A 14,765-nucleotide genomic window follows, 5' to 3' on the forward strand; every position below is an offset into this window, starting at 1 on the left:
TATCTTGAAGGCTATGGAACTTCCACAAGATTTATGGGGAGAAGGAATAAGGCACTCTCTCTATATCCTAAATCGAGTTCCTACAAGAGCTTTAAAGGACAAGACACCGTATGAAACTTTAAAGGGCCGAAAACCAAACCTAGATCAACTCAGAATTTTTGGGTGTGTATGTTATGCAAAAATAATGACTACACATCTGAAAAAGCTGGATGATAGAAGCCGAAGACTAGTGCATCTTGGTGTTCAACCAAACACTAAGGCATATCGACTTCTAGATCCAACAACAAATAAGATCTTGGTGAGTAGAGATGTGGTGTTTGAAGAAGATACAAAGTGGGATTGGTCAGAATCATCAAGCAACAGTGCACCAGAAGTTACAGAATTTATTGTGCACACTGATTCTGAAACAGAAGACTTCTCATACTTTGATGCATCTACGGCTGACCTAAACCAGCCATTGGATGATCAGAGTCATGAAGAAAACAATTCTTTTGTTGATTCTTCAACTGGGTCAGATTCCAGCAGCCCCATGATGGCAGTAACAGGTAGAGGACCTATCCTACCAAGGGAACCAACTGATAGTGAAGGCGTGGGAGACCCATCTATGGCTGAAGATGAGGTGTTTGATGACACTCCAATTCGGGGTTATAGATCTATTGGTGAAACTTATGAAAACAGCAACATAAATTTACTCCTAATGGAAAATGAACCCAGAAACTACAATGAAGCTGCAAATAAAAAGGAATGGGAAGTAGCAATGCAGCAAGAATTGAAGTCGATTGAGAAGAATGACACGTGGAAGTTGACTGATCTACCACAAGGTCATAAACCCATCGGTTTGAAATGGGTATTCAAAGTAAAACAAGATGCAAATGGAGCAGTTACAAAACACAAAGCACGCCTGGTCGCAAAGGGGTATGTACAACAGTATGGGGTCGATTTCGAGGAGGTGTTTGCACCGGTTGCAAGAATGGAGACCGTGAGATTGATCCTCGCATTGGCAGCCTACTTTGGGTGGGAAGTACATCATTTGGATGTAAAATCTGCATTCCTCCATGGAGAATTAAAGGAGGAGGTGTATGTAACCCAACCGGAAGGCTTTGTGAAGAAAGGAAAAGAAAACCAAGTCTACAAACTAAGGAAGGCACTCTACGGTTTGAGACAAGCTCCTCGAGCATGGAACACACGCCTAGATAACACCTTAAAGTTGTTGGGTTTCATAAGGTGTAAACATGAGCATGCTGTGTACAAAAGGGTGACAAACAAACAATTGTTAATTGTGGGAGTGTACGTAGACGACATGATTGTCACCGGGGGGAGACAATCAGATATAGCAACTTTCAAGAAGGAAATGGAAGGCCGTTTTGAAATGAGTGATCTAGGATTACTCTAATATTACCTTGGCATCGAGGTAAGCCAAGGAAGTTGTGGCATATCTATAAAACAAGCTGGGTACGCTCGCAAACTACTGAATCTAGCAGGACTTGCAGATTGCAATGCAACAAAGTTTCCTATGGAGCCTGGTTTGAAGCTGTCAAAGAAAGATGTTGGAGCTGAAGTTGATGCAACCGAGTATAGGAAACTGGTGGGGAGTCTTCGGTACTTAACCCACACCAGACCAGACTTGAGCTACTCAGTTGGGTTCGTAAGTCGTTTAATGCAATCGCCACAACAAACACATATGCAAGCTGTCAAACACATTTTAAGATATGTTAAAGGGTCGACTGAACTTGGGATACACTATCCTAAGAATGGCAGCAAGGAAATTCTCGGCTTTAGTGACAGCAGTCACATGACCGATCTAGATGATGGTAAGAGCACAACAGGCCTTGTTTTCTTTTTCAATAATGCACCGGTAGCATGGAACTCTCAGAAACAGAACACTGTAGCTTTATCCTCGTGTGAAGCTGAATTTATGGCAGCCGCTACCGCAACTTGCCAAGCACTTTGGTTGAGAGGCTACTTGCTGAGATAACAGGCTGGAAGGAAGAAATGGTGACCATGAAAGTTGATAACCAATCCGCCATAGCACTTATGAAGAATCCGGTGTTTTACGGAAGGAGCAAACACATTAACACGCGCTACCATTTCATACGGGAGTGCATTGAGAAAGAGGAGATAAAGGTTGAACACATCAGTGGGAAGTTGCAGAAGGCAGACATTCTTACAAAAGCTTTGCCAAGGCAACAATTTGCTGAAATGAAAGAGCTGTTGGGAATGAAGATTATTCAAGATTAAAGGGGAGATTGTTAGTTAATCTTGAATAAAAAGAATAAATTGAATAAATCATGGGTCAATAAAGAGTATTTCTAGGAGGAGTGATCCTAGGAGCAAGATTAGGTTCTGTTATTATTTAGTCTTTATGGCTGAATATTTTGTGTCTTATTTTTAGCAAATTTCCTTTCTTAGTTACCTAGTCTACCTAATATAAAAGGGGCAGTCCTGCAGCATTGTAATCAACACAAACACAAACACAAACACAAACACAAAAATACTTTTGTTTGCTTTCTTTCAAGCAATAAGAATCGGGCTGTCTGTTTTGTTTTCTCTTGTTCTTGATTTGTGGTTTTGATCCAATTGTCTTCACATGAATCATGTGTTTCAAAGCGACGATGATGAAGACAACAAAGAAGAAAAAGAGTCGGTTTGGCAAAAGAATATACTTATGGGTGGAAAGTGTCAACTACCGGATTTTTCGGGGGTTATAATTTATGATGCTGAAGGAAATGTTGTTCCACCTAAACCAAGGCTTCTTGCTCTTACCTGGAAATAAAAGATGAAAATATTTAATAAAATGATTTTAAATATTTAATAATTTTTATTTTTATGGATATGTATACCAGGAGTGAAACAAGTGTCCGTGCGCCAGTGGGGGATACTGATTTCTTTCCTGTAGAGGTAGGTCTTCACCAGGGGTCAGCGTTGAGCCCGTTTCTTTTTGCAGTAGTCTTGGATGAGTTGTCAAAGTCGATTCAGGGGACTCTCCCGTGGTGCATGATGTTCGCAGACGATATTGTGTTACTTGCTGAGAAAAAACAAGATCTAAACATGAGGCTTGAGGAGTGGCGAACAACCTTAGAGACAAAAGGTTTAAAGATTAGCCGATCTAAGACGGAGTACCTACACTGTGATTTTGGTGAGATAAACGACAGTGAAGACGCACACATCACAATTGAAGGGCAGGTGGTCCCGCAGGTAACGAAGTTCAAGTATTTAGGATCATTTGTACAGAGCGATGGGGAATTAGACAGTGATGTGACCCACCGAGTTCAGGTAGGATGGTGTAGATGGAAAGCAGCCACAGGTATATTATGCGACAAGAGTTTCCCGACTAATCTGAAGGGAAAATTCTATAGGGTGGCAGTTAGACCTACAATGCTATATGGAACAGATTGTTGGGCCATCAAGAAGGCACAAGTGCGGAAGATGGAGGTAGCAGAAATGAGAATGCTACGTTGGATGTGTGGGCACACAAGGCTAGACAGAATAAGAAACGTTGTGCTTCGCGAGAGATTAGGGGTGGCGAACATAGCAAACAAGATAAGAGAGTGGAGATTGAGATGGTTTGGACATGTAAAGAGAAGACAGACGACGAATCCTGTTAGATCCGTAGAAAACATTACTATAGAGGGGAGGAGGGGTAGAAGACGATCGAAATTGACTTGGGATGAGAGGATTAGGCATGATTTGATAGACCTAAACCTCTCCGAGGACATGGTTGAGGATAGGAATTCGTGGAGAAGTAGAATTAAAGTTAAGGATTTTTAGAGAGAATTGAATACCTTAGGGCTTAGACTTAACTTATTTAGGTCACATACCATAATGGTATTTCCCTTACATATTTTATTATTATTATTATTAGCTTTTATATTGCGATTAAACTGTGACCTTATTATTAATATTATTATAATTAGTAGTAGTTTTTTATATAACTGTTAAACTTTGATTTCCTTTTTTGCTTCATACACATGTTCTTAGAGCCGAGGGTCTCTCTGGAAGCCACCTCTTTATTCCTTTGGATAGAGGTACGGTGTGCCTACATCCCACCCTCCCCAGACCCTACCTATAGCTCTGCTGTCGGTAGGATTTTACTGGGTATGATTGATTGATTGATTGATTTGTTATCTTGTGTATTTTGTGTTGAAAATGTTAGTTTATAAATCGAAAATTTGCGGTTTTATGGGTGTATAAGTTTGCGTTATTATTTTTTATTTATTTATTTTTTTTTGGTAATTTTAAGAATGCAAACGAACTGAATGACGAAGACTAACGGAGTGTGTTCAAGTTCGTTTGCTTAACTTTAACTGAACAAATGAACAAGGCTTTCTAGTTCGTGTTCACTAGGTACGAAAATGAATGTGTTCATACTCGTTTATGTTCGCTCGTTAACGGTAAAAACAAAATATTAACGAACGTAAACGAATAACATAGCTAAAACCAAATGACATAAAATTCAAATGAGCCCGAAAAATTCAAATGAGTATTTTATTATATGAAAGTAAATGAAAAAACTTGAAACAAAAGCAGACTGATAAATATAAATGAACGTACACGAACATAAAAAGATAAAATGACATGTGTTCATGTTTGTTAGTTTACTAAATCAACAAATATATTTTTGGTCACGCTCATTCATATATTAATATTATATCAACGAACTTCCCACAAAATGGTTCAATGAACGTTTGGTTCATTTACAGGCCTAATTAATAGTGCGTCCAAATATCTAAATAACTCTTGAAAAAACTTACTAGGTGACCGCTCAACTAGTCCTTGTTTGACCCGATGCAGAGCTACGACCCCTAAACCCCACAACATGTAGCTTCGAGGAAGATTTCTGAAAGCCCGATTGACTCGCCGTCCGACTTTGACTTTGCCTTTTACCGCCGACTTTTACTACGGGGAGTTTCGAGCTACTTGGTTTTGAAAACTTTGACGGTTTGGTGGACCCATTAGCGGTTGACTTCTTAGACTTTGAAAAGTCAACTAATTTACCAGATTTGGGACCGGATGAGCTTCTTTTGGTTAGTGACTTGGAAAAGCTAACTGCTTTGCTGGATCTGGTGGGCCTCGATGAGCTTCCTTTGGTGGGTGATTTGGCAGCCCGCGTAGGTTTGTTGCTTTTTTGATCGGATGCTTTGACTTTGACTGGCTTTGACCGATATAGTTTTGGCCTGCTACTGTCTTTATGAACATTATTTATGCTGAGTGACTCTAAGCTTTCGTTTTTCCTCATGGCTTCCTCGACACTGGTTGCTAACGCTAAGTCCTTTTTAGTAACTAGACTTGTTACTTTTCCTGAAAAAAAAACAAAAACCGTGAAGATAAAAGAATTATTAAATGAAAAAAATAATATATTTATTAATTTATTTATTTGTGTTATTTTTATATTATTTTTTTTATTATATGTCGTTCCAAAAAAATATATATATGAAACCAAGAATAAAAATAACCTTTTGCGCCCATACGAGCAGTCCTTCCGGTTCGATGAAGATAGTCAATCTAGAAAACACATAAAATAAAGATTAATATTTATAAATCTATAAAACAATTATGATGAACTTAGGAGAATATTATAAGAAAATACTTACAGAGTTCAATGGAAAATCAAACATAATAACATGATCTACATCCAAGTCCAATCCCCGAGCTGCCAGGTCAGTACAAACGAGTGTCGGGCAATCCCCGTCATCACTTTTGAATTTTTTGAGATTTTCAACCCTGGTTCATAAATTTTATAAATGATTTATGTGTTATATATAATTAGAAAGCTATGGTTTAGAAAGTTATATAACAATAACAAAAGGGTACTTTAGACATTTCATCTCACCTTTCAACCGCAGGCACCTCACCATGATAGTTAACCGTTGCGAGTTGGTTTTCACTAAGAAAATGGTCCACTGCACGACTAGAATTCAATGTGTTACAGAACACCATCACTCGGTTCCCCTTTGCTAAACTCGGCTCAAGAACCTACAAAAACAAAAATTTTAAATCCCGATCGACAGTGTGTACATTATGCATTGAAACTTGTATGCTCCAATAAAAGAAACGAAAAAATGAACCTGTAGTAAAGCTTCCAACTTGTTTTCTGAACCCGAAAGCTTGATAAAATCATGGCGAGCGGAAGCAACCTTTTTATGAAGAGTCGATGTGCGAAGATGTTCGATCCCATGAAACTCTTCATCAACTAACTTTTGTACGGCCTGCATCAAATCATCAAACTTTTAATAAATATGACATTATGATAAACAAAAAAAGGTAAGTAGCATACATTTGTCATTGTTGCAGTCACCAAAACGGTTTGAAAACCAAGCCCGTCAGGTTTTTGGGCCCGGTTTTTTAACGGGGCAAGAAATTTGCGGATATCCGGTCCAAACCCTCGATCAAACATTGTGTCAGCCTCATCCAATACCTAATAACATAAGATTTAAAATCATATTAAAAAATGTGAAATATAAACGGATACGTAACTAAAATTAAGGGTCAAGTTATTCTACAAAGGGGAACAATAAATGAAAAGGATTTCAGCCACACAAAAAAAACCCCTAAAAAAATTAATAAAAAAATCATAGCTTAAAATTTGATAAAAGATGAAAAAAGTAAAAACACAAAAACGTGTCCACCGTCTTTCACGTTCTCAAAAAAAAAAAAAAAACAATGGTAAGTGAAAAAAGTCGCTGTGTCTTTTTGTTTATCATTGTGTTTTGTGTTTATTTTCGTCATAGATTGTGCCTTTTTTCCCTGACATTGCGTCTCTTTTTCTTTATATTGTGTTATATTACTCAACATTGTGCTATATTTTGTTCGGCATTGTGTTATATTTTGCGATCTATTGTGTCCTTTTTAGTTATCATTGTGTCTTTTCGTCAATTTTTTTGCATTTTTTTTACCGGGAATGATGGCTGAAACATTTTACTTTTTTTATTTTTTTCGTTTTTTATTTATATTTTGAGTTATGATTTTTTTTGTATTTTTTTGAATTTATTTTTAAGGGGTTTTTTGCAGTGTTTTAAAAACCGGTTTAAACCGGTTTTCGCACAGAAGACCGGTATTTTGAGTCCGGTATTTTTGACCGGTTTGCTAGAACATCGTACTGGCGGTTTATGTCTAAAATACCGGTTTTTACCGGCAAACCGGTTTTATGTCCGAGAAATTTTTGATATTTGCGGCCCATATTATTTCTATATTACTTTTAACCTAACAATTAACATTCAAATGTGTAAACTTTATGACGATTTTTTTTAAAAATTGAATGCTTTTGCATTATTTTTTTAATATGGATTAACATTTGGATTATTTTTTGTTATGAAATCATTTACTTTTGTGTTATTTTTGCATTAAAGTTACATTTATAAGAAATTATAAGGTAAATTATTCAACCGGTTGAACCTTCCAGTATAACACGGTTCAACCGGTTGTACCATTTTTTAGCACAGTCCGGTACAAGTAAAATACGGGTTTTTAAAACATTGGTTTTTGTGTGGTCAGAAATCCTTCTCACACTTCTCATTTTTGTCTCCCTTTGTATTTTAACTTAACCCCTAAAATTAAACCATTTATAAGTAATAGGTTACCAGATATCTGATATCACCGTAGACCAAGTTCCCTTCTTCAATATGTTGAAGAACCCTGCCAGGTGTCCCCACCACCATGTCTATCGGTGAATTCAGTGCATCCTCTTGCGGTCTTATACGACCACCACCACTGACCATGGTTGACCTAAACCGAGCATGATGACTAATAGCCTTTGCAACACCAAATACCTGCAATAGTAAAGAAATATTATTTATTAAACAGACGCATGTCGTTCTTAGAAACAATGAAATCATGATATTATTATTATATTATTGTTAACCTGTTCGCATAGCTCCCGTGTTGGGCAGAGGACAACTGCACGTGGACGTCTGGGCTTCATCACCATGCCATTGATTGCTTCATCTTGTCTCAATAACTGATTGTAAAATAATTAAATAAAAAAAATAGAACAAGTATGAGTGATTGTATACATGTATTATACTATATATATAAGTAAACGAATGGCATTTAATAAGCACTTACTATCAAAATGAGTTACCGAATAATCATCTTCCAAACTTAGTCCATACATTTTATCTTAATAAAACTTATACTTCATTTAAAGCAATCAAACCCCTAATATTGTCAAAATGCGCAACTCCTAAACCAAACAAACCTTCATTATAAACAATCAAAGTGTCTTCCCAGAACCGGTATAAAACCCCAACTAGTTAATATAAACTAGCCGAGAATCCGAGATCGAGCTCAACATTTCAACTAGTTAATATAAACGATCCAATCTCGAGTTCAACATTTTAACTAGTTAATATTAACAAGTCGACCTCTAGCACAACATTTCAGCCTGTTAATATAAACAAGCCGAGCTCGAGCTCGACATTATAGCTAGTTAACGTACTTCAGCCCGTTAATATAAACAAGCCGAGCTTAAGCTCAACATTTTAACTAGTTAACATAATTCAGCACGTTAATATAAACAAGCCGAGCTCGAAAACATTTCAGCTAGTTAACATATTTCAGCCCCTTAATATAAACAAGCCAAGCTCGAGCTCAGCATTTCAGCCTGTTCATATAAACAAGCCAAGCTCGAGCTCATCATTTCAGCTAGTTAACATATTTCAGCAAGTCAATATAAACAATCCGAGCTCGAGCTCAACATTTCAGCTAGTTAACATATTTCATATAGTCAATATAAACAAGCCCGAGCTCAAGCTCAACATTTTAGCTCATTAATATAAACAAACCGAGCTCGAGCTCAACATTTCAACTAGTTAACATATTTCAGCCCGTTAATATAAACAAGCCAAACTCAACCTCAAGCTCAACATTTCAGCTAGTTAACATATTTCAGCTAGTTAATATAAACAACCATAGCCCGAGCCAAAGCAAATATCTAAACATATAAACCTGCACAAGAGGCAACAAATAAGCAAGCGTCTTCCCGGAGCCCGTATGCGACCCCAACACGACACTCTTCCCCTCGATAACCTTCGGTATCCCAAACGCCTGTATTTCCGTCGGCTCGGCAATCCCCATCTCCTCTAAGGCCGCCAACACCTCATCACTCAACCCCAATTCACCAAACCCTAGAAAAATCTTGTCTTTTTCACTCTTTTTGTCAAAAGTTTGAACCTTTTGAGTCTCAGCTTGCAAAATCTTGGGTTTGGGCTTGTGGGTATTGGTGGGTATTGAGTCTTTGAGGTGTTTGAGTCTTAAACGTTCGAGTAGGAGTGAGTGTTTTGAAGATTCTAATGTGGGTTCGTCGGAGATGGTGGTGGCGGCGGTGGTGGTGATGGGTTTAAAGGATGGGTAAAGGTTAATGGGTCGGTAGAATTTGGGGAAATTGATTAAAGATTGTGTAAGACGGAAACTGGAGGTTGAAGATAATGATAAGGTTATGATTCTTGAACTGGTTGCCATTTTTTTGCAGTTGAAGGTCGAAGATTGAATGATTGAAAGATTGAAGAGTGGGTTTGATCTTTAAATGGATAAAAGAGTTGGAAAACATGGAGAAGCTCGAGTTCGGCTTGTTTTAATTTAAAACTCAAAAGTGGTCGAGAGTAGGTTTTTCAAGCTCGAGCGGTTGTAAACGAGTTGCGCCGAACTGAGGTTGTTAAGGCTTGAGTTTGGCTCGTAAGCTCTGTTTATGAGTAGTGTTAACTTGGGCCCTGTCTGTTTAGAGTTATATTTATTAAGCTCGAGCTCGGCTTGTGACAAAACCAACGGTGTAAACGAGTTAAGCAAGGTTGAGCTCGTTAAAGGTTGAGTTTGGTTCATTTTAACTAAAAAGGACTCAAGCTTTATGCCTAAAGTTTAAACTCAGAATGTGAACACTTTTTTTAAGCTCGTGCACAACCACAAGACCAGGGGTGTAAGCAAGCTTAGCGGGCCCAAACTCGTTAAGGCTTGAGTTTAGCTCGTTTAAACTTAAAAGGGCTTGAGCTTTAACCTTTGAGTTTAAGCCCATATCGTGAGTACTTTTTTCAAGCTCGAGCTCGGCTTGTGACAAGACTGGACCTGGATATGACCCGTAGAAAGAAATAGGTACTCAACGATTTTGTTCAACCCTTGTTTTTCTTAATTTCTTTTATTTCATTGTACATGATCCGTTTAAAAGTTAAATTATAAGACTAGATGTTCATGTATAAATAGGAAAAAATCCTTATAGTTTATACACATCCTGTCATGAGATTTGGAGGGGTGATATGGTTCGGTTCGGTTTAGATCGACCGATATGGTTAATCCAACATGATGAAAATTCGATATGGTCATGGTGATGATAATTGGATCATAAAAGGTTGTTCTTGATTGAAAGCGAAATAAAACGGATCCAATTAGGTGTACCCGGGTTGGATACAACCCCACATGTAAAACTGGGAAAGGTTACATTTTGTAAGAATTTGGTTTAAAAATTATGAGATTTAATGTGATAGTGACAATTGACAAATACTTAAGTTTTATCTGAGTCAATAAAAATTAAATAGTAATAGCACTTTCACATGGTAATAGGAAATCTTAATAATTTTACACTTGCAATTGTTAAAATTTAAGCATTTGCAACATCACAAACAAGTAATTGAGTGCACAAACTATGTAAGAATGTGCATTACATTTTTTTAAAGAATTTACTACTAGTAATATTGCACCGATGTCTACCACACAAAACTCGAATCCTCCACCTCCAAATTACGGAGTACCTTACACCACACCAAGATATACTGAAGAAACACTAACCGGACCCCGGGCAGATTACTGGTAACCTGGGGGTTAGATAGATGTTTCCCACGAGGGGTTAGACCCAGAGAAGATGGTTCTTCTGATAACCTGCAAAACAGACACCGTGAGCTTGTCACTGAGAAGGGGGGGGGGTTCCTCCTTGTGACCACCCTCCGGCGTGAGAATCAGACTAGATTGCTCTTTAAATATAAGTGTATATTAAGAGATTGCTAGAGCAGATATCAGGTTTAATATGATGATACAAGATAAGATGAGATGGTCATACCATTTGTGGTATTTATAGCCGAATGTAGGTTTCCAAGGAGGTGTGGCCGGCTGCAACAGTATTCCTGTTCCACCAACAGTGGCCTACGCACGTGCCCTGCTGGTAGTTGGTGGGTAGGCAGCGGCTGATAGTGACCAGGCCTGCTGTGTACTATTCCTTTTCCACCAACTGCCGGCTATGCACGTGGTATGGCAGTAGTTGGTGAGTAGGCAGCGGCTAATAGTGACATACAGTACAGGAGCATGCTGCTCGCCATACTGTTGTCAATAAGCTGTCGTATCTTTAGTCAGATCTTTTGCCCATACCTCGTCAGGTACAGTACAGAAGATCTTCCCGTATCGTACGGACTGGCTTATTTGGGCGGGAGTATTCCCCCTCCCGCCCTTGTGCGGGATTGTTCCCGGCTTTGCTCATTCCTTCAGGTGACACTGAGTGATTGAGAGCTAAGTGCCTTGTGCGTGTAGCCTTGCTGCGCGGGTGGCCTTCCCTGATGGCTTGTATCCGAGGCTGCGGGGACAGGCGGAGTCCTTCACCATTGGGAGGCATTTCCTGCGGGAACAGCTTGCGTACTGCGCGTAAGGACGTCACGTCTCTGAGCATGGTTGGTCCTGCGGATCCAGTTGGTTTCTGCGCAGACGTTCCTCTTCAAGGTGAGTCTTGCGGGTCCAACTGGGCTCTGCTGGGACCTACCTCTTCAAGTTCCCCCAGTCCAATGTTCTTCTCATGAGTGTTTAATAAAGTGAGGTGAACTTTTGGAGTTAAGCAAAGGGTTTTTGAGAAGGGTTTTTTAAGGTTTTCCATGGGGATTCTTCCCGCGGAAGTCCTTGTCACTTGCAGAAATTCCCGAGTTTCCTGCTTGATCTTTGGGTATGATGCGGGTAGGCTGTAACCTCCTCGCAAGTCAGGAGCGTTGAGTCCCACTTGTGTGGATTTTCCGTGAGGTTTTGGTAGTTTTAAACATAGTGATCAATTATGTTAAAACCACCAATTCCATCCTGGAGCTTCAAACAACGTAGTTCTCGACGTTCCCGCTATGCGGGGATGTTATTTCCGTTTCCGCAAGCATTGCCCAGAAGATCCTTCTTGGTTTCAATTCCCAGCGGAGCGCTAGGTATGTGAAGGGTTTTGCCTTAACACTGTACCCGCGCTCGTCTTACGGTTACTTTACTTCCAAGGTATTCCTGGCGTCAATTCCCTGCGGGTGCTAGGTATGTGAAGGGTTTTGCCTTTACACTGTATCCGCACCCGTCTTATAGTTACTTGGTTGCCGAGGTATACTTGGCTTCAATTCCCTGCGGGTGCTAGGTATGTGAAGGGTTTTGCCTTAACACTGTACCCGCATTCGTCTTACGGTTACTTGTTTGCCAAGGTTTTCTTGGCTTCAATTCCCTGCGGGTGCTAGGTATGTGAAGGGTTTTGCCTTAACACTGTACCCGCATCCGTCTTACGGTTACTTGTTTGCCAAGGTTTACTTGGCTTCAATTCCCTGCGGGTGCTAGGTATGTGAAGGGTTTTGCCTTAACACTGTACCCGCATCCGTCTTACGGTTACTTGTTTGCCAAGGTTTACTTGGCTTCAATTACCTGCGGGTGCTAGGTATGTGAAGGGTTTTGCCTTAACACTGTACCCGCCTCCGTCTTACGGTTACTTGTTTGCCAAGGTTTTCTTGGCTTCAATTCCCTGCGGGTGCTAGGTATGTGAAGGGTTTTGCCTTAACACTGTACCCGCATCCGTCTTACGGTTACTTGTTTGCCAAGGTTTTCTTGGCTTCAATTCCCTGCGGGTGCTAGGTATGTGAAGGGTTTTGCCTTAACACTGTACCCGCATCCGTCTTACGGTTACTTGTTTGCCAAGGTAAGGGTATTTTCCCGCTTTTTTGAATTTTAAATTTTGAAATTCGAAGAGTTGGTGGAAAGATAAGAACAGTCCAAACCTCTGAAACGTCGTGCGACGGTTTCTTCTGACTGTGTCAGGACGTGCAGGAAGTTATGGTGACGTGACAGTACATGGTCATTCCAGACGCTTTTTCAGGCGCGTGGGCGCGATTTTTCGGGCGCGTGGCCGCGAAATTAATGGTATGCGTCCTGTCAACAGCTGTTGCCAGCTTGCTTTTTGCCACGTGTCATAGTTTCATTGCACCTTCGTTTTCTCTCTCTTCCGCATTAATTTCATCGCATTAATTGCGATTAGTATATAAAGGGGGAGAGGGTTCTTTGTAATCCACACTTTCACTCTTCTCTTCATCTTCTTTGCGATTTCCGGCGAATACTCACCTTTTCAGGCAAGCATTCTCCCGAAATCGTTTTCTTCTTCTTCTTCTTTACGCAGGCGTGGATGTTGACGCATTCCAGGGTGGAGTGCAGAGGAGTACCTCTCCGCCAATGACGGTAGGCTTGGTCAGCCTACCTGAGGCGTCGACCCAGGTGCCTGCGCCTGCTTCCGCTGGTTCAGTTGCTCACTCCTTTGAGCCGACTGTTCCAGCTGTGATGACGTCACCGCCGGCTGTGAGTGCTATTTTTACAGCATCCTTCACCGAGCCGGCGGTTACTATTGCTGCGGATTCCGCGGCGGCGACCGCGGCGGCTGCTACCATGCCCCCGTCATCGGCAACGACGGCCGATCCATCAGGTACGCATGGGGCTTCTCGCCAATCTCTGCCACCTTCCCATCTGCCTGACCTCTTGGATGGATTTCCGTTGGGTTCAGGTGATGGGTTTGGCGGCTATCGGCCTGTTATTGACCCTACAGGTGCGTAGGGTTCTTTTGGCCTATTTTATATTTGTTTTATCATCTTTTCCTAACTGCTTTGTTTTTTTGCAGTGTCGTATTCCAATGAAGTGTATGTTCCACGATGGAACATTCGCCGAGGAACAACCCTTCGCACCCCTGTGGAGTGCGTGGAATGGGCTCGTCACGCTGCTCCTAGAGGTGCGTTGGGGGAAGCCATGGCTAGCTACCAGGAGGGTAGGCTAAGCAATGAGCTTCGGGTTCTCCTGGCCCGGATGCAGCCGCGCGTCGAGCTGCTTTGTCGTGAAAACGACAAGTTAAAAGCAGCTCGCGTTAAAGAAGTAGCTCAGGCGCGGGCTGTCCGGGAGGAGAACCAAAAACTTACCGCAGTGGCTGCGGAGAAGGAGAAGGCCTTCAAGGCCCTCGAGGTTGAAGTTCAGGCCCGGCTCGAGGCCCGTTCCAAGTCTGCCCAAGCTGTTAATGAACAGCTTCGGCTGGCTAAGGAAACTGCAAGGAACGCAACCGAGAGGGCCACCAAGGCTGAAGCTGTTGCTGAGCCTCTACGCGTGGAGAATGAGGAGCTTAAAGCCAAATTAGAGGCTCTCCAGCAGGCTCATGATGCCTTGGCGATGGAAGACGCCAAAAAGCTCCAAGAAATCCTGGACCAGAGGGGGGTGCTTGACCATGCTGAGCGTAAGCTAAAGGGCGTCGAAGAGGCTGCGGCTAAAGAAGTGTTGCTTGCCAACCTCAACAAGAGTGAAGCCGATCGCGCCCGTAACGAAGCTCAAGCTACCCTCCAAGAAGCCCTGGTTGCCAAGGAATGGCTTCTTCGAGAAGCGTTGTCTCAGGTATGCTTTTCTTGTCTTTACGCTTTTCTTTGTAAATAGAAAAGGTTTTGACACTTGTATATTTTCTTGTAGGTTGTGCATCGGGTCTTCTCAGAGACCTCTTATGATGATGCTATGAGCGCAGCCCTCAACGCTTCTCACGAGGATGGGGA

General features: G+C 41.0%; 1 protein-coding gene and 1 pseudogene across 2 annotated transcripts; one reads left to right on the plus strand and one right to left on the minus strand.

Annotated features, from left to right (window-relative positions):
• The first annotated feature begins 1,513 nt into the window (after positions 1–1,513).
• Positions 1,514–1,975, plus strand: LOC143552881 (secreted RxLR effector protein 161 pseudogene; annotated as a pseudogene).
• A 617-nt stretch (positions 1,976–2,592) lies between these two features.
• LOC143552889 (DEAD-box ATP-dependent RNA helicase 39-like) lies at positions 2,593–9,479 on the minus strand. 2 transcript variants are annotated; one of them, XM_077043004.1, is made up of 10 exons: positions 8,944–9,479; positions 7,859–7,954; positions 7,578–7,766; positions 6,275–6,415; positions 6,066–6,206; positions 5,831–5,973; positions 5,592–5,721; positions 5,454–5,502; positions 4,752–5,298; positions 2,593–2,763 (listed from the first exon to the last, which is right to left on the minus strand). In XM_077043004.1, exons 1-9 carry the CDS (start codon positions 9,454–9,456, stop codon positions 4,763–4,765), a joined length of 1,938 nt encoding a protein of 645 aa, XP_076899119.1. In that variant the 5' UTR covers positions 9,457–9,479; the 3' UTR covers positions 2,593–2,763; positions 4,752–4,762. The 2 variants fall into 2 exon arrangements, with proteins under 2 accessions (XP_076899119.1, XP_076899117.1); XM_077043002.1 differs by lacking the exon at positions 2,593–2,763 and having other exon boundaries at positions 4,624–5,298.
• Between the last annotated feature and the right edge of the window lie 5,286 nt (positions 9,480–14,765).

This window comes from Bidens hawaiensis, unplaced genomic scaffold, assembly GCF_021521415.1.
Source record: "Bidens hawaiensis isolate Kalapana, Puna unplaced genomic scaffold, B.hawaiensis_p1.1 tig00017043_1, whole genome shotgun sequence".
NCBI lineage: Eukaryota > Viridiplantae > Streptophyta > Magnoliopsida > Asterales > Asteraceae > Bidens > Bidens hawaiensis.

Bases quoted from the DNA above. Each gene is read 5' to 3' on its own strand.
- LOC143552889 (XM_077043004.1), bottom strand. From the start codon at position 9,456: ATGGCAACCAGTTCAAGAATCATAACCTTATCATTATCTTCAACCTCC. The intron at 5,722-5,830 runs GTGAGATGAAAT...TTTATGAACCAG, and splicing joins GAGGTGCCTGCGGTTGAAAG to GGTTGAAAATCTCAAAAAAT. The intron at 5,299-5,453 runs GTTATTTTTATT...TTTTTTTTTCAG, and splicing joins TGCTCGTATGGGCGCAAAAG to GAAAAGTAACAAGTCTAGTT.